At 44.3% G+C, this 18,205-nt stretch overlaps 1 protein-coding gene across 1 annotated transcript in view; it reads right to left on the reverse strand.

Annotated features, from left to right (window-relative positions):
- Nucleotides 1–18,205, reverse strand: part of LOC122809378 — a 385,771-nt gene that overhangs the window by 153,885 nt on the left and 213,681 nt on the right. Inside the window, exon 7 of the mRNA XM_044080830.1 lies at nt 159–321. Coding sequence (XP_043936765.1) covers nt 159–321 — 163 coding nt within the window. The remainder of the gene's footprint in view (nt 1–158; nt 322–18,205) is intronic.

Raw genomic sequence — 18,205 nt, forward strand, 5'->3', positions numbered from 1 at the left:
GATTTGTTCCCTGAAAAGCTGTTTCTTTTGTCTTGCACAGTGGTACATCCCACTGAAATGGTATTTAAAACAGAAAGCTAAATTAATATATTTACATGAGAAACAAGAGCTTATTTCCATTTGCAGGAAGAGGAATGCTTTGGGAGTTTTAACCTTACCGTTTCATGCTCCAGGTTTTTCATGATTGCCTTCTCATTGTCACACGCTGTTGAATGAATCCGTTCCAGAAATGACAGGGTTTCTGCTGCCCATGTCTTCAGTTTGTCATGTTTTGTTTGGAATTGTTTAAGCAGATTAAGAAGAATCTCCATCAGTTTCAGCCTACAATGCATAAAGACAGTAGAATAAACAGATTGAAAATGTACCAGTACTTTTAAAGACATAATTTTCTTACTGCTGTATCACTTCACACAATTAATGCTAATAGCAAGTCTCTAAGCCAAGTGTAACACTGGTATAAAGCAGTTTGCTTTCTTTTTCCTATTCATGTTTCAATGACCATCAAGCCTCCTTACAAATACTAGCTGGACATTTCATTCCCCTAACAGCCTCAGCCCATCTCTTCCACCACAGGGTAAGAGTTGAGCAATAAATATGACACTGTCATCCATTCAAGGAATTGGTTTTGTAGTATGACTGCTCATATCATTCAAAAGGATGATGTATACTGGCTGTTCATGATGGCAAGTATCTCACTTTTGCAAGAGGCACTGCCTCAGTCAGCCTACCCCAGCTTTAAACAACTAATAATCTCAGATCCTGACCAAAGAATTTAACACGGAACCTGTACTTTTGGTAATGTCCTGACTTGCAAAGAGGTAAACAGGCTTTACTCATCTTTTTTTCTCTTTCCCTCTCTCTAGCTACCTAAAGAGCTAACTAAAAACTAGTCAGCTGAGTCATAATCAGAACTTCAGCCCTCAAAAGCTGGCTGCCCTAATAACGAAGGTGAAGAGGACAATCTCTTACCATGGCTGGTGATCTGATGCCATATATCCTGCACTGTCAACATACAGTCACTTAGGGACATTATAGTCATTTTCTTCTTAGACTTTTAGGATGCATTATGCATATAAGCTAAATCATACCATTAGAGCTACAAACAATCTATGTGGGACCTGCATTCAGTACTAAAGAGCATTATGGTCTGTCAGGCAATGGCCGTGTCCTCCTACATTTCAGTACTTTGTGAATCTGAAGTTACAAAAATAAATCAATTAGTGGGGGATAGGAGTGATGAAATGCAGGCATGATTTATAATTTCAGTGTGTAAGGTACACTGAAAACTATGATTGACAGAACTGTGAAGTAAAGAAAAAATAGAAATACAGGAGTTTACTTTGTGTGGTTTGTATATCTATGTGTGTGAATTAATCATAAAATAGTAATGGGAGTCTTTGTGCTGCTTAAAAATGTATAATGAAGGTGCAACATAGAACTGGAGCATGTTCTGGTACCACATTGTAAACAACTGAGATGGTCTTGTGTTTAAAAAGGATGGCTGCAATATCATGCCTTATTGGGATCCTAAAATGGTTCCCTGTAGTATGGCTTTGCAATTGAAATATACAATGTGTACAAAATGAAACATTTCTGACTGTGTGGCCTTAAAATAACAGTCATGGAATCATAATTTGTATTTGACAATTCAACTGGCCCTAATGCTTATTTAGTTCAAGCAGTCTCAGCTGAGGCACTGATACATTCCTCTGACTTGGTCATTGTCTGCACAAGCAGGGACTAGTGTTCATATGGGCATAAGCAGGTAGAAGAAACAGAGATAGAGTCCTCTGGATGTTGCTATCCTGAGATGCCACAGAGATGGATTCCCCACTGTTGTCCAAAGGAGGCGAACAAACAAAAACATAAGAAGTGACAGATAAGGTCTGCTTCATTTTGCAATGCTGTCAATGTTGACCCATCTCTGTAAGTGTTTGAAGTATAAACATAAAATGATGTCTCCGGAAACCACAGAGATTCTACCTGTACCACTCCCCAGGGCTAAACAGTTGTTATTTTTATGATCAGTTATTCTGTGTTGTATAATCTTGGCTATTAAACAGTTAACATTAGCTTGTACACACTATATGTAGTAAACATTGTCCTGAGAAGTACATTTAGTAATTTTTTGCACAACCTGGTTGTGAATCTTCTGCGTCCATTAGTTCTGCTACATCTGCACAGCTACACCCAAAAATAGAAGTTATGTCCTTACCATAACGTTCCATGTGGAGTGTTCATCTCGCCTTTGTTCTTACACATGGAGCCCATCGATCCTCGGCTCGTGCTGTCTTCGCTCTGCATCGCAGAAGAAGAAGAAGAAGCTCTCACCACCAATCCCTCCTCTGCCCCCTCTGCCTTTACTCAGAGCAAACCAAACAAGCAGAGAGAGCACACCAGAACGCTTATACACTGCTATATCACATATATACTATATAATATATATATACACATATACACATATATATACATGTGTCAATATATATACACAACAACATACAGAAAGAGAATGCCCCAGGCCAGGCACCAAACTGAACGCTCTTCCACCAAACGTAGGGGCGGAATGGGAAAGATGAACACAGGGATGGGAATGTGGTAACAAGGAGTGTTCGTGGACACCACACTGTTAATTGATACAAGTTTGATTCAGCTTTATGGAACGCAAGCAGTGGTAATTACATAACTTCTATACATCTGGATGTTCAATCTCGCTAAGGTTTCAGCTTACACATGTGCGCCGTCCTCTCTCCTTGTTCCTGAGAAACTCCGCGGAAGAGCTCTTGGAGCACAGGAAAACCAGAAGACCTTGTGAAGAGAAACCTTTGTAATAGTTATAATGAGAAATGAATGTATGTGGCTTAAGTAGCAGCCGCAAATGCTCAAGCAGCTCTAGTGTAGTAGGCCAAAGGTAAGCCTTTAGGGGAGTAAGACCTTGTTGTGCGGGCTCCAGACAAGGAGTTTGCAGAAGAAGTTTTGAAGAAAGAATCTATAAGACGTGCAAATCTTTAAATTTAAAGAAGAAAGAGAGTTTGCTTGATCCTGTCCCTTCTTCCTGTTATCAGCAAGGGCTACAAAAAAGTTGATCAGTTTTTCTTATCACTTTGTTCTATCCAAGTAAAACCTTAAGTGAGTCTTGAATCTCTAACTTGCAACATATACTCCATTTTATTGGGTGGAGATTCCTTGAAGAAAGCGGGTAACTCAAGTTTATTATTATATTCTACTAGAAGAAAAAATTAATAAGGAAGGATGAATTAGAGCTAAGAGAAAAGAATCAGAGTGAAATAAGAGGATAAGGGAAGAGAAATGGAGAACTGCTTCTATCAGAATGGGCAAGAGTAGGGGCTATCAAAAGAGCAAAGAGTTCAGATAACAAGACAAAGCGGAAGTAAGGGCTAGGAGGCTGGATAAGGTTTAACTCAAAATTCAAGATAAAGGTAAGTTTAGACTCCAAGGGGACGAGCATATTCTTAGATATTTTTAAGATGAATGGAAAAGGTAGGCCAAAGCCCTAATCTTGTGGCAGGAGACAGGAAGCCCCTTGATGGAACAATGGAAAACTGAAATATTAGCCTATTGAACCACATTAGTGGCAGGAGAAGCAGAAATATTCTTCAAGTGCTACAAAACTCTATTTAAGCACGTATATGTATAAAGTCCAGAAGCTGCTGTGTAAAATACCATAATAAAGGAGAACGCACAAGCTTAGATATGTTTGAGTTAGCCAGAAAAGTGGGCGCTCCATTAGAATATTCCCTAGACTGAATTGGAAGAGCCCCTCAGATGGTGTGCTAGGAAGGGAACTGCATTGCCAGGGCTCTAGATCCAGGGAATGAGTTGGAGTGGAGAGAAGGAGTCAATAGATGGAGAGGACAGAAATGAGGGGAGGAGGATTGAACAATGAGGCAGTGTGTCAGGGGAACCAAATTTGACATGGCTGAAGGGGGGCAAGGAGCATTAGTGATCATGGAAGGTTTTTGCAAATTTGACTTTTGGAGAATGGCAATGAGAATAGCGGTCCTGGGAAGAGGGCAATCGTCTGGAGGTGCGTCCTGGGGGTGGGAGGGGGGGGTATTAGGCCGCATAGAGTGGGCAGGCCAATCTACGTGAGAAAAAACAGGGGACACGCTGGAAGGAATTAACCACGCACGGGGTCAATCTTGCACGCGAACAGCCTGGAAGCTATGACGTTTCGCATGTAACAGGCATGCCTTGCGTTGCTGGCGACCTATGGACTCTGATGACCTCGGGACCACCCGTGCGGTCTGCTATCAGAAAGGACTCAGACCATCTATATGCAACGCCAGAACAACAATAGCTGATAGGATCAAGACCTTGCCCATGTTCCCAGACCAGAAATTCGACTCATTGTCCGGGCCTAGCTGATAATAGCCCCCACCCGGAAGAAGGCTTTGTAAGTGTTGCAGAGCTATTGGTCCTGACCTCTGCAATAGAACGTTGATGGATTGATTGTACTCCATCAGTAAGACAAGTGTCACCTTGTCTGAAAGTAAGGTCCATGTGCTCAGGGATGCCCAAATTGGTCACCGTTTGAAACCAGTAGTTTGTGGTTGTGAGGCACCAGTCCAGGTGGAAAGTTTGTGCGCTTAGTATTATGATCAGGGTAGCCATGTTTGGTGTAGTTGCCATGTGTAAGAATTTGAAGCCACTTCCTTAGGTGAAGAACGCACTGTGGAACATGAAGGTATTGCAATAAGAACCCCTAGAGATTTAGGCGACTCCTGTGCAAAAGTAAAAGTAGTGGACATGGACTGAAGAACCTTCAGTACCAGAGTTTTTGGTGATTTTTCCGGACAAGAAAGAGAATTCGATGGAAGTCTGAAGTGAAAGTGTCCTTTCTGAAGGGAGTCTTAGAATTAACTGATGTGAAGTATTCCTTTCTGCCTCACATAGGAATCTTGTGATGAGCGTGAAAAGGATTTTGGCGCTTTACGGAAATTCCTAGGTGAACACACAGTTGAAGAGTATAGTCTCTGGCCCGCGGTAGTTGACGCTGGGGTGTGGCAGAAAGGAGCCAGTCATTCAGATACTGGGTGCCTGCAGAATGGCGCCAGCCTGAAGTGCTACCACTGGCATGGATTCCCTGAGTCGCCCAATGCCAAAATAGACCAGCGGGCAGCTGATGTGGCCATTTGAGAACTTCCCAGCCGAAGCATCCAGTCCGCAGGTCCAGATAGCCATTTTGATGAATTGAATGGTGGTTTCAGATCTATTTCAGAAATATCGATTGGATCCTTCTGAGGTTTTGAAGGATTCAGATGAGAGCTTGATCTACTGAACTCCTCTTTTGACCTGTGAAAGTGTGTTGAGGTTTATACGGGTCCCAGCCCACCTGGAGGGCTTTTTCTTTTAAAGCTGTCCTAGTCCCGACTAAAGCTGGTCCGGGGTGGGACTGGTTGGATGACTCTTTTCTAGCTTCTTGAAACCTCATGAGCTGGGTTCTCTCGAGATTCTGGTCTCCTGGGAGAGTTTCTACAAACAATAGTCTTTGTAGAAAGGTATGATGTATAGGCATATACTCTATAGACCCCGCTAACCACCAGGTAGTTTCTCCTGCCCTCCTTGAGGGAGTAAAAGGTGCCCCAGGGACTGCCTCCAGCGTCACCTTGATGCTCTCATTCTGAGTGTGCAGGGCAAGGCCTCAGGAATCCCTGCGGAGCCCCTGCCAAGTGGACCCCAGAGTCCCTGGGTGGCTGCTCACCTCCCTAGTGGGCCTCACCCTTTCCAGGCAGAACTCCTTGTCCTCTGGGAAAGCGGGTTGGGGCTGGAACCAGGCTCGCCCCTCACGCTGCCCTGACAAAAATGGCAAGCATCACCGGAAACTGACCCGAGGGCAGACAGAGGTTTTCCCTCCAGTTCAATTCAGTGGACCAAGACTGAGTCTGCCAAAGAGAGTGTTGCCACAAATGGGACTCCGTAAAGCAGAGCGGATCAGGTCCGTCATGAATTAAAACCTCCAGATCCTTCCGCTTTGGGGCCCTCGAACCAGCAGTGCCCCAATGGCCTCAAGTAAGCCCAAGACTTGAAATTGCCCTCTGGGATGAAACTCAGTTGCAGTCAGGGTATTGTTCTGAGAGAGCACTTTCTCTGAATCATATGCATCTGTAAGAACCCAGAGACAGTATCCTCCTATGGCTTTGAAGAGGGCGAGTTCAGTCGCGGTAAAATGGTGATCCAGTGAAGGGAAAATCGCATGGAAATCTGTCGCTAGTTCAGAGAATATTCCGAATGGGATTCGTCCATGGTCTCTGACCTTCCTAGAGATGGGTCCATGAGTTCAGGGGATCATGGTGCTTTTCTCGTGAACTAAAGTCTTCCCATAGGCTTCCCTGTGCCTTTTACCCTTTGTCCTCAGCCCTGGTTCATCTCCGTAGAAGTTTATGTGTCTCCTTGTGCACGGTTCCACCCCAGGAGGTCGGGTTACCTAGTGATTTGTTAAGGGGGACTTGTGGAATTCAGCAGGCCTCTACTACAACCAGGAGAGAGGGGGAGTTCTTGCCAGTCACCTCTCTGTTTCAGGGAGCAAAGGACCGAATTAGGAGCTCTACACTGTGACTTCTTAGGAGAGAAAGATGCTGCAAGTAAGTGACTCATTCTGAACTGACTTTTAGAAAGAGAGGTCGCCACGTGCATCCGAGCTCAGGATTTCGTCATGATTCTTTCTGAAGAAAAGTCCCTCGATTCCACAATCTCTACTTAGGGGACCCTCTTAGAGGAGGAAATTGCTCGGGTGCGAGGAAGAGGGAGGGTGAGAAAGTGGCTGAGAAGGAGGTGCTCACTTTCCTATATGGGGGTAAGTGCAGGAGCCCGCAAATGTCTCTCCCGAGGGAGGAAAAGCTTCCCACTGATAAGGAAGTCTGGGTGCTTTCAACGAATGTTTAGGTCGAACGACACCAATCGGGAGAAAAGGCTGAAAGAAGACCCGAAGGCAGAACACAGGCAAGACTGAAGTGGTGGATTGTGGACGGAGCCAGGGGCTCGATCTGGCAGGCCCCGAGAGAGGAAAGGTCCAAGAAAACGCCGGTTCTGGAGAAAATGAAGAAACCCGAACGGAGCCGGCCGATCCGAACACTGAATACCGTCAGACGGAGTCGAGGGCCAGGAACTAGGACGGAGAGTTTGTCCTGGTCGAAGTTGCGACACAATCCAGAAGAAAGCTGACGAAACTCCAAAGGGTGGACAGGTCAATAAGGAGGCCAGGATGGAGACAACCAGAGGCTCACGCTCGGAGGGCAAGCAGGTGGAAACTTCGGAACACAATCTAAGGGCGAACCCATTCGTCGACGCCGAGGTACAAGTCTGCATCCACAATGTTTCTCCTTCGAGTTCCGACAAGAACCTCAAGATCGACATCAACGGAGCCTGAAAATAAGTGGTCCGGAGGGAAAGAGTGCTCAGCCTTTCCAAGACTCTCGTTTTATGACCGAAGTCTTCTGAGTTTGGAATCCCGGGCGGGTGACCGAACCCGAAGGAAGACCTCGGCTCAATAAAGTCCGGTTGATTTCTTCTCCGACCATTTCTTCGAGCTCCGATCCCTTGGACCAGGACAACACTTTTTCCAGATGTCTGTGTATAAGTAGAAAAGTGGAATCCTCTCGCTGACAAACCCAAACGTTTATCATTACATCTCCCCATTCTTTTGTGGAGCCGATCTGCCTCCCAAGGTAGCTGGAGAGGGCCAACATTTAACACACAGGAAATGTGGTTGTCAGTATAAGTTAAAATTGCCTATCAAAACATCAATTTTAAAAAAAGAACAAAAATTAGTGCAGTAACAAGAAAGAATCCCAAAAAAAAGTATAAAAGCCAACCGTGAAAAGTCAAAGCCACTCGAATTGTCAAGCAAAAGGTTGACAAGAAAGTGAAATCAAATTTATCATTATAAGCTCAAGAAAGATTAGTAAATTTAACGGTAAAACGAATTCAACCTCAAAATGCACAAATTACAGAAATATATCAAACATTGTTTACATACAAGTAGGGTTGGTGAGAACAAAAAACTCTATCTATCTTTTTAGGTTTCTCAGCTACTAAGCAATGAATGCTTGTTTTATTTACTTTTTTTTGTCTTTTTTGCTGGCATTTGGATTTCTTAATACAGATATTAAATGCTGTGTTTAGACGGATCTACTTCATTTGATCGACAGACCATTTGATCGAAACTCATTTGGTCGAAATTTCATATGATCGAAAAAAAGAAGTTATGTACTCACCATAACGTTCCATCTGAGTAGTTATACTTCATTTTCTATAACCTGTGGATATTCGGATCCATATCGGATCAGAGCTGGCACCATTTTATCAAGCATCTGCTCCAAGCTCCTCCCCTTACCCATAATCCCTCAACTCTCCTATCTTCCCTCAGATTGAGTTTGCCACTAACCAAACTATTAGCAACTCAATAATGTTAACCTAGAACAGGTTCGGAGGAAGGAGGGAGGGGTGGTTTCAGAAAATTAAGTATAACTACTCAGATGGAACGTTATGGTGAGTACATAATTTCTTTATCTGAAGTAGTTAACTTCATTTATCTGCAACCTGTGGGACAGAGTTCTCAGCTACCAAAACTCCTGGGAGGCCCTCATGGAAGGATATTCCTGAGCACTGCAGAGCCAAAGGATGCTCTCCCTCTAGAGATCAAATCCAACTTATGAGAGATAAATGTATGTGACCTTGCCCAGGTTGCTGCTGCACAGATATCATCCAGAGAAACCCTAGACCAAAAAGCAGCAGAAGTTGCCATAGATCTGGTGGAATGGGCTTTAATAGGACCAGGTGGGGATAGGCCTTTATCCCTATAGACTTGTAGTATATATTGTGTAATCCACCTGGCTAAGGAGACCTTGGAATTGGCCTTGCCCAAAAAGGGTCTAGAAAAGAACATGAATAATTGGTCAGACTTACGAAATTGCTTAGTCCTGTGTAGATAGAAACGAAGCGGACTATGAACATCTAGCAAGTGCAGCTTATATTCACCCTTGTTCTGGAAATTTGGAAAGAACACAGGCAGATTAATCATCTGGTTAATGTTAGATTCAGAAGCTACTTTTGGTAAGAAAGAAGGGTTCGTGCAAAGTGAAACCCTGTCTTTATGAAAAATCAAGTAGGGGGGCACGGCAGGCAAAGCTTGGATCTCAGAAACCCTTTTAGCGGAAGTAATGGCCACTAAAAAGGATGTCTTCCAGGACAGAAATTTTAAGTCTACTAACACTGCTGGTTCAAAAGGGGGTGCCACCAATGCCTGCAGAACTAAAGTAAGGTCCCAAGGGGGTACGGAATTCTTAACCGGGGGACGGAAGAGAAAAATACCTTTTAGAAAGGCCTTGCACAATCTCAAGGAGGCCAGAGCATTCAAATTTTCGCCAGTATGAAAATTAGATATGGCTGCCAGTTGTACTTTCACTGTGGAGGAACTAGCCCCTTGCTGAAAAATATATGAGAAAAACTCCAAGACTGCAGGAACTGGGGCAGTAAATGGATCTATGTTTCTCTGAGAAGCCCAAATAGAGAAGCATTTACATTTGTTGCAATAAATCTTCCTACTGGAAGCTTTGAGGGATGCCACCAGAATACTCTTTACCGAAGATGATAAACTGGGAGTCCTAGTGATCAGGGGAACAGAAGCAACCAAGCCGTCAGCTTGAGGCTGTCCAGGTCGGGCGGACTGATGCCTGAGGGATGGGTTATGAGATTCGGGCAGGGATTTAGAATCCGTGGAGGAGTTAGAGCATGAGACCAGAGGAAGGGGAACCACACTTGACGAGGCCAGAATGAGGCAATGAGGATCACTTTGTACGCCAGTCGGTATGCTTTCTGAAGAAACTTCAGAATTAGAGGTAGCAGGGGATAGGCATACAGTAACCTAGGAGGCCAAGCATGGACTAGAGTGTCTCTGGGGGAGTCCCCTGGGGAGGAGATTTGAGCGAAGAACTTGCTGCACTTCACGGAAGGAGATGCGAAGAGATCGCAGCAAGGGTGACCCCACACTAGGAAGATCTCCTCCGCTACTGACTGTTTCAGAGACCACTTGGATGGCATTAGAATAGCCTGACTCAATCTGTCCGCTAAAATGTTGGAGCAGCCCGGGATGTGCGTTGCAATCAGAAACCAACTGGTGGAAATTGCCCACTCCCACACTCTCATGGCCTCGCGGCAGAGAGGGTAAGATCTGGTCCCTCCTTGTTTGTTGATGTACCAGACAACGGACATGTTGTCCGACTGAATTGCAATCATCCCTGGAGGGAGAACAGTGTGAAAGGCTTGCAACACTAGAAGCACTGCCCTCATCTCCAGAACATTGATATGCAATTTGTTCTCGGTTTGGGACCACGTGCCTTGGACTGTCCTTCCCAAAAAGTGCCCCCCCCCCCACTCGAGCTGGGAGGTGTCTGTGGTCACTGTGGCTTGGGCTGGGGATGTTGAGAATGGGCGATCTGCCAAGATTTCCGGTGATTTGAGCCACCAAAGAAGAGAAGTCTTGCAGGCTTTGCTGATCCGTATAGGGTAGTCCATGGGGAGGTCTAACCAAGACCACTGAAATGCCAAGGTCCACTGAAGCACCCTCATGTGAAGGCGCGCACATGGGAAAATTGAAATTGCTGCTGCCATGGAACCTAGGGAGTGGAGAACGTTGCTCACCGTTGGTGTCCTGGGGCCGAGGATCACTGACACATGGGCCCGTAGGTTCTGAATCCTGTCCTGAATGAGAAAAACTTGTAAAAGTAGAGTGTCTAACCCTGCCCTATGAATTCCAAGGTCTGTGTCAGATTTAGGTGGGACTTGGAGATGTTTTTGGTGATCCCTAGACTGACTGCAAGATGCATTAAGGAGTCTCTGGCCATGCCAAGTAGACGCTTGGTGGTAGAAGCGAGGAGCCAATCATCTAGGTAAGGAACACCTGAATTCTCTGAAGCCTCAGGTGAGCCACTACTACTGCCATAACCTTGGTAAACACTCTGGGGGCTGTGGTGAGACAAAAGGGTAGGGCTCTGAACTGGAAATGATTGGCTCCCAGCCGGAGGTTTAGAAATCTCCTGGAGCTTCTGCAAACCTTGATGTGGTAGTAAGCGTCCTAGGGGGTCTATCGAGCACATGCAGTCGCATTGTCGGAGATAAGGTAGGATGGACTGTAAGGTGACCATCCAGAATTTCTGCTTGGTTACCGACAGGTTCAGGGTAGACAAGTCCAATATGTGTCTGAGGTCCCCCGTCTTTTTTGGCACTAAAAAGAACCTGAAGGAAATGCCTAATCTGGACTGATCTGGGGGGGACTGATTTGATGGCCCGATTGTAAAGCAGCTTTGAAAGTTTGTATGCTGTGGCCTTCCTTTGAGTGGGTGGGACATCCGGGAGGTGCTTTGATTGTATAGGTGGGGTGATGAACAGGATGGAGTATCCTCTGGATATTATTTGGAGCACCCAACGGTCCATCGTGATGCACTCTGAAGCCATTAGGTGCAATGACAATCTTCCCCCGACTGTCTCCAGAGAAGGATAGTCGGGCAACCCCACAGGGTTGCTGCGCAGGTCAGTTTGAGAAGGTCTCCCACGACCCAAAGTTCCATGTACCCCCTCTGCCTCAGGGGCGGTATCTGTCTTGTCCCCCTGCCTCTAGGGGATGAGTTGTCCTGAGTATCGTGGGAAAACTGAGATTTTTGGAACCACATCTTCTTCTGCCCTCTCTGATTCCTAGAAAAGGACCTTTGAGGGCTAGAGAAGCAGACTCCGACAGCAGACAAAGTCTTCCTGTCCTTCTCGCTCTGGACTAGGGTGTCATGAACTGTCTTCCCAAAAACAGAGGAACCGTCAAAGGGAGCATTCGTGAAAGATGCCTTGAAGGGATCAGTGAATTGACAGAGTCTGAGCCAGGCGTGCCGCCTCATAGCTACACCAGTCCCAGCTGCCCTAGCCGCTCCTTCCATGGCATGGGAAAGAAGATGTATGGACATGTTAGAAACGGATTTCAGAGTCGACATTTTCACCGAGAACAGCCGCTTGTCCTCTGGCAACAAGGACTCTGGGGGTGACACAGCGAATTCCGTGACCAGGTCTTGCTGGAGTCGAATGATGTGTGCCAAATAATTCAGCGCTCATATGGAAAACCTCGCTGAAGACAAAGCTCACTTCCCAAAGCAGTCCACCACCCTAGACTCTTTGTCCGGAGAGTGGACCAAAGAACTTTCCTGAGCCAGTTCTCTCTTGGTGGCAGCCACCACTACCATAGCATCAACAGGGGATCCCTTGTACCAAGCCTGTCTGTGGGAGGAGAAAGGATCCTGTCTGGGCATTTGGGTATTGGCTCTATTATGTCAGGCTCCTTCCATGCCCATGTGGTGATAAGATCCACTAATGGATCTGCAGGAGGGGACACCCAGGATGTAGATGGGCCCATGCCAAAGGCCTCCAAGAATACTGTCTTGTCCATTTAGGGTTTTGGGGGTGACCAACCTCCCCTCTAGCAGAGGATTTCCATGATGTCTCCCAAATGAGACATCCTCGGGAGGTGACCTGGGGAACCCTCACCTTCATCCACGTCAGTATCTTCTGTGAGGGACTCGGGAGAGTCCATGTGCCTCCTCTTACACGAATGCTTACGTGGGGCCTCCTCAGCGGGATGCTCTGAAGAGGGCTTGTAAGTCATGGGGGGGTTCCATGATGGGATCCACCTGGGGGTCCTCTGGCACGGGCTGTCCCTGGGACAAGCTGATGGAAGGCATGACCAAATCCAAGGCAGCCTGGGCGGAGTCCAAGGCAATGGGCTGGGTTCTCAATCCCTGGGAGAGAACCCTCTCCACCACGTAGAAGGCCGAAGGAGAGTGCACCTCCTTGGCAACAAACAAGGAAGAAGTTCTCCCCAACTCCATCATGAGGATCGGGGCTGAGGCCAAGGTAGCCAGGGCTCCAAAGGAACGGCTTGGATCTGACAAAGTCAGAGCAGAAGACATCTCCATTCCCTCGGATCCGGCTCCCTGTTCTCGGCCCGGAGAGTTGCTCGGATCCGAACAAGTCTGATCCGAGGAACTCCAGGTAATGACTGGCGTCGAGGTTGGAGGAACCGTTGGTGCTGAAACCCCAGCTCCAATGATCCTCGGATCCATAAACCCAGAGACCGATGGTCGGATCGGGGAAGGAGAAATAGTATGGAAGAAGGGCATAGAGATCCCCTCTCTGGCTGGAGAGGGGCCCTGGCAAGACTCCCATTTGGATTTGGGTCTGAATGAATCTCCGCATCATCCTGTCCACGTCAAGCTCCAATAGACTCCGAGTTGACCAAGAGGAGGCGACCGACTCGGATCTGGCCCTCTGAGATGACCTCGAAGAAGGCCTCTGATCCAAGGGCACCATTGGCTCTGGGGAAAACCTCGGGGAATGGAGCCGAGGAGAAGTGGTCCTAACAACTTTCACAGGTGGACTGGGAAAAGGCTCCCACTCGGGATATTGCGTGCGGTGCCTCTCTACCCTTTTCTCTCTCTCTCTTTTTTGTCCTTGTCCATAGCTTTTGTCCCTGCCTCAGCAGGCTTAGAGGGAGGTTGAGTCCCAGCCTGAGGGTGGGGGTAGGTCAGCTACAGTAGCCGATGCCGAGGCCGTCGTCTCTAGGTCAGAAACTGGTAGCAGGCCCTTGGCTACCAGTTTCGCCTTCCTCTCTTTAAGGGCTCTGGGATTGAACCCTGCACACACAGCACATGGCAAACTAAGATGGGGAACGCCAAGGCAGATAACCCACAGAATGTGGCCATCAGCCGGTGAAAGCTTGCATTTCTTGAACATTGGTTTAGGCTGATCAGCCATAACACACTCCACTGAGCCAAAAGCTAAACTAGATACACACACATATTCAGGGGTTGGCTAGGCCTAGTCTTTTCAAGAAAGAGACTCAAACTTTCTAACTACTTTTTTTTTTTTTTTTTTAAACAACCCGATGACAAGACGAAGGGGAGGAAGGGCTATAACAAACAACTACTCTCACACACTAACTTAAGAATCAAAAGATACACTTACTCTACCCACCTTGGAGCTATAGAGACCACAATGCGTACGCATGAAGAGGCAAATGAGATCTGGGGGAAGATAGGAGAGTGAGGGATTATGGGTAAGGGGAGGAGCTTGGAGAAGATGCTTGATAAAATGTTGCCAGCTCGGATCTGATATGGATCCGAATACCCATAGGTTGCAGATAAATGAAATTAACTACTTCAGATCCAGTATTCAAGGCATGAAACTGGGATTTGTCCCCCTCCACAATGTAGTGCGACCCTGGAGTTGATATATATAGTTGGGGTGGTGTGGGGACACAGCCCCCCACATTGGGGGGCGAAGTCCCCACCTATTTTCATTTAAAAGAAGAAAATAAAACAAAAAGTAGACATTTTAGACGAAAATAGGTGGGAGGCTTCACCCCCCACACCCCCCATTGTGGGAGGGCTGTGCCACCCACACCCCCCTAACTATATATATCAACTCCAGGGTCACACTACATTGGGGAGGGGGACAAATCCCAGTTTTATGCCTTGAATACTGGTTTTCGATCATATGAAATTTCGACTAAATGAGTTTCGATCAAATGGTCTGTCGATCAAATGAAGTATACCCGTTTAGACACTTCATTCAGTTTACACCCTAATTCTTTTGGTGATGATGTCTACAGGTCAGAAAATGTAGCTGTGTGTACTTTGCATTTGATATGGAAATCCAGTCCTGCTAAGATTATTGAAAAATACTAGAACTTACTTTTTTCCAAAGGGCATACATATTAAAACTGAAAAAGAGACCTTCTTCTTTATGATATGAGATGTAAACCAACTGTTTAATTAACAGTCTGTTAACACCTATTAAATTAAGTGAAAAGACATAAATGCTACTAGTAAGTTTATTACAGAATCATTTAATCATAACCCTACTGGGTTATTAGAAAGATAAAGCTGACTGAATCAGTTGACAAGTTAAGAAAATTAGCCCGCTACTATAATTTATGGAAAGCCATTACAGAAATTATAGACATAATTACATAATAAACATATAACAATAAGTTTATTATTAGAAAGTTGTCTAGTATTTGAATATGTTTTATGTACTGCTTTAGCAACTGGAACAGCAAATAAAACTTTACACGATTTGCAAAGGAAATAGATGGCAAAAAAGAGAAATAGCCATGTGAAAATATAGCATAGCACAGGACGTGTTCCCAAAAGTATGGGCCATAGCAAAACTATAGAGTGTATGCATAAACAGCATATGGCTTTTCAATGTAGATTTTAGTAAAAATAAATATTATGCTTCTAGCAGAATTGGACACATAACAACAGTATGTTCTTCTTCTTTCGTCTTTTCCCGGTTAGGGGTCGCCACAGCAGAACTACGGTCCGCTAATGATTGGCAGTAGATTTTTACAGTGCCGCGGTGAGGACATGCAGACTCCACACAGAAGGCGCTCCAGCCAAGAATCGAACGGGAGAACCTGTTGCTGTGAGGCAACAATGCTTCCGCTGCACCACCATGGCTTACACATAACAGTATGTAATAAGAAAAGAAATATCTACATAAATTTGGTGTAAAAAACTGCTGAAAAGAAGCTTAGCACTGCATTTTTTCCATATATTTGCTAAAAGGAAATAAGACAAGTTTCAAAAGAAACATTTTCATTGGATACCATGTGAGAAAAAGTGATGTGAAAGTGGCCTGTAAGAAAAAAAGACAAATAATACCTTTGCTAAGAGTGCAAGGTAATGGCCTTTTGTCTAGCTTACATGGTATAAAATAGATAAATAAAATTGTTTTGGAATGGGGAGAAGTTAAGTAGTCTGAAAGTAAAACTATAAAGAATATGCTTATGAACTGTTTTTTAAAGAAAAATGTGCATGTTAAAAGGAATCTCATGTTCTAACAAAGGCCAAGCACAGTCTTTCAGACCCAGATAATGTCTTTATACTGACAGATTACGTAGGTTAGCTGTCTCAAAAAAGCCTTAAGATGTGGACACACCTAATCAAATAAATATAGGTGATGTGTCAAGGTTTGGATCGGAATCTGGAAATTAGATAAATATAGGTGATGATACTGTGTGTGACACTGACAGCCCAGCTATCTGGAATTTTGCAAATAATTCTGTCATTTGTAGATATTGATATGATTTATACAGAACTATATGTTATCTGTATATTAAACTACTGGTACAAAAGTGTATACTGAACAGGGTTTGTACAGCACTGAGCTTCAAGGATGTGTCCACAGTGTACCCTACTGGAAAATAACTGAAATGTATATAAATTATATATCTGTGCAAATGTATGCTTTAATAGTAGAAACTGGAACATACAGAGTTAACTTGCAAAACTTCAAGAAAATAAACTGAAATTAAATTATTTTACAATTTTTATAAAGGTTAGTTTCAATGCAGCCAGGAGACGGGATGTCTAGAACCAGGGTGCTTTCTGCATTGTTTTCTAAGCATTTTATTGTTTCATGACTTCCAATATCTGCAAAGATCTGAGAGACATGTATTTCTCACACAGAGATGTTAAAACCTATTAGTTTCTGGTTTAGCCTGGGAACTGAAGGCATGTGACAAAACGTGATGCCATTTAGGCTAACCCAGCAGTAAAATGTAATATTAATTTAAGAACTCTCTCCGAGAAGGGCTATGCATTTTGTATCTTGTCTTGGACGTAGAAACATCCACTCAGCACTTCTGCCTGTGTGTTGTCTGTAAGACTTAGGGCATAGTATCTTTTAGATATAGTTAGGAGTATAGTAAAGAATAGATTAGATGTTTTCTGTACCTATTTGAGACTGTCCTGCAATGTTGTTTTAAAATATTTCCTGTGATTCTGAACTCTGAAGTAACTATTTGTTTATTGAGTATTGTATTGTTCTTTTATTATTTATTATTAAATATATTTAAACCTATCTTTGTGGCTGATATTTGTGAGACATATTTAAGCTCTTAAAGTACTTACATATGTATTTGATGACACTGTACCGGCCACTCCTAAAATAGCCTTGCAAGCCTTGGTCAAAACTATCATTTGGATTTATAGTAACATTACACAGTAGGATTGGTCACCCTTTGTAAGGGCCTTATAGTAGCGGATATGTAATGGTGGCTGGTGGCAGCTGGTACTACTTTATAGTCTGGGCAAAAGGGGGCATAGCCATTAAACCTGCACCAGCCTTTCCCAGGTGTGTGTATGTGTTTGTATAATCAATCAAATCTCAAAGTATGTGGTGTTTCAGCTACTTGGGCAGGGACATGAATCACTGGTTGGACAGAGAGGGTGCTGGAGGTCCTAGCTTGGCCACTCAGCTGAGATCTCAACCCTATAGCTGTGCCAGTGGGGAGTCTTATTGGGGGGGTCTGGAGAAAGAGGGAGAAACCAGCCCCAGACTGACTGATCATGGTGTGCTCTTAAGGGAAATTGTACTTTACTGTGTGTGTACTTTTCATCCTCCCATTGTGTACATCCCTCACTGTTGCCACTGGTGAGGATTAAGGCTCCTTGATTACTGGGCCAGTGCAGGGACATCACATTCTGCAAACAGTAGATCACCACCAAAACTTGCCTTTACACCTGTGCATGGCATATATTGCATGCTAACTGTGATGAACCATTACTTGAAAAAATAGCACCGGTTTTGATAGATGTTAACTCAAAGTGAATTTATCAGTCTTCATCACACACTACTACTTCACATGCAACCACTGAAACAACTGAGACACAATGTTAGCAGGCATGATATTGATATTCCAAGAATGCTAGTTTTTGTTAGCAAATCATGTCCCATTAAATGTGAAATCTGCCAACTTTTTGAAATAATGAATTCATCATGTAACAAACTACTGCACCACTTCAAATATCAAACTTCATCTAATGGCCTGGCAGAGAGGGTTACACTGATGTTAAAGGAAAGGAAAAAGAAAATGAAATTTGAGTATATTGAAAAAAGAAAAAAGTCTGCTGTCTTTTTTGTTTAGTTACATATTCACCCCAAAGATGATAAAAGGTTTATTTCCAGCAAATAAAAATTTATATCAAGGAGGCGGAGACCAACATTTGACTTTCTTCTTTCAGATTTGAAAGCAAAAATCCAGAGAAAACAGTGGGCTCAGAAAAAGACTTTTGATAAATTTGTATAGATGAGAAGTGCTGCAGATATATATATATATATATATATATATATATATATATAT

The sequence above is a fragment of the Protopterus annectens genome, chromosome 8.part0 (genome assembly GCF_019279795.1).
Source record: "Protopterus annectens isolate FY-2018-M chromosome 8.part0, PAN1.0, whole genome shotgun sequence".
NCBI classification, from domain to species: Eukaryota; Metazoa; Chordata; order Ceratodontiformes; family Protopteridae; genus Protopterus; species Protopterus annectens.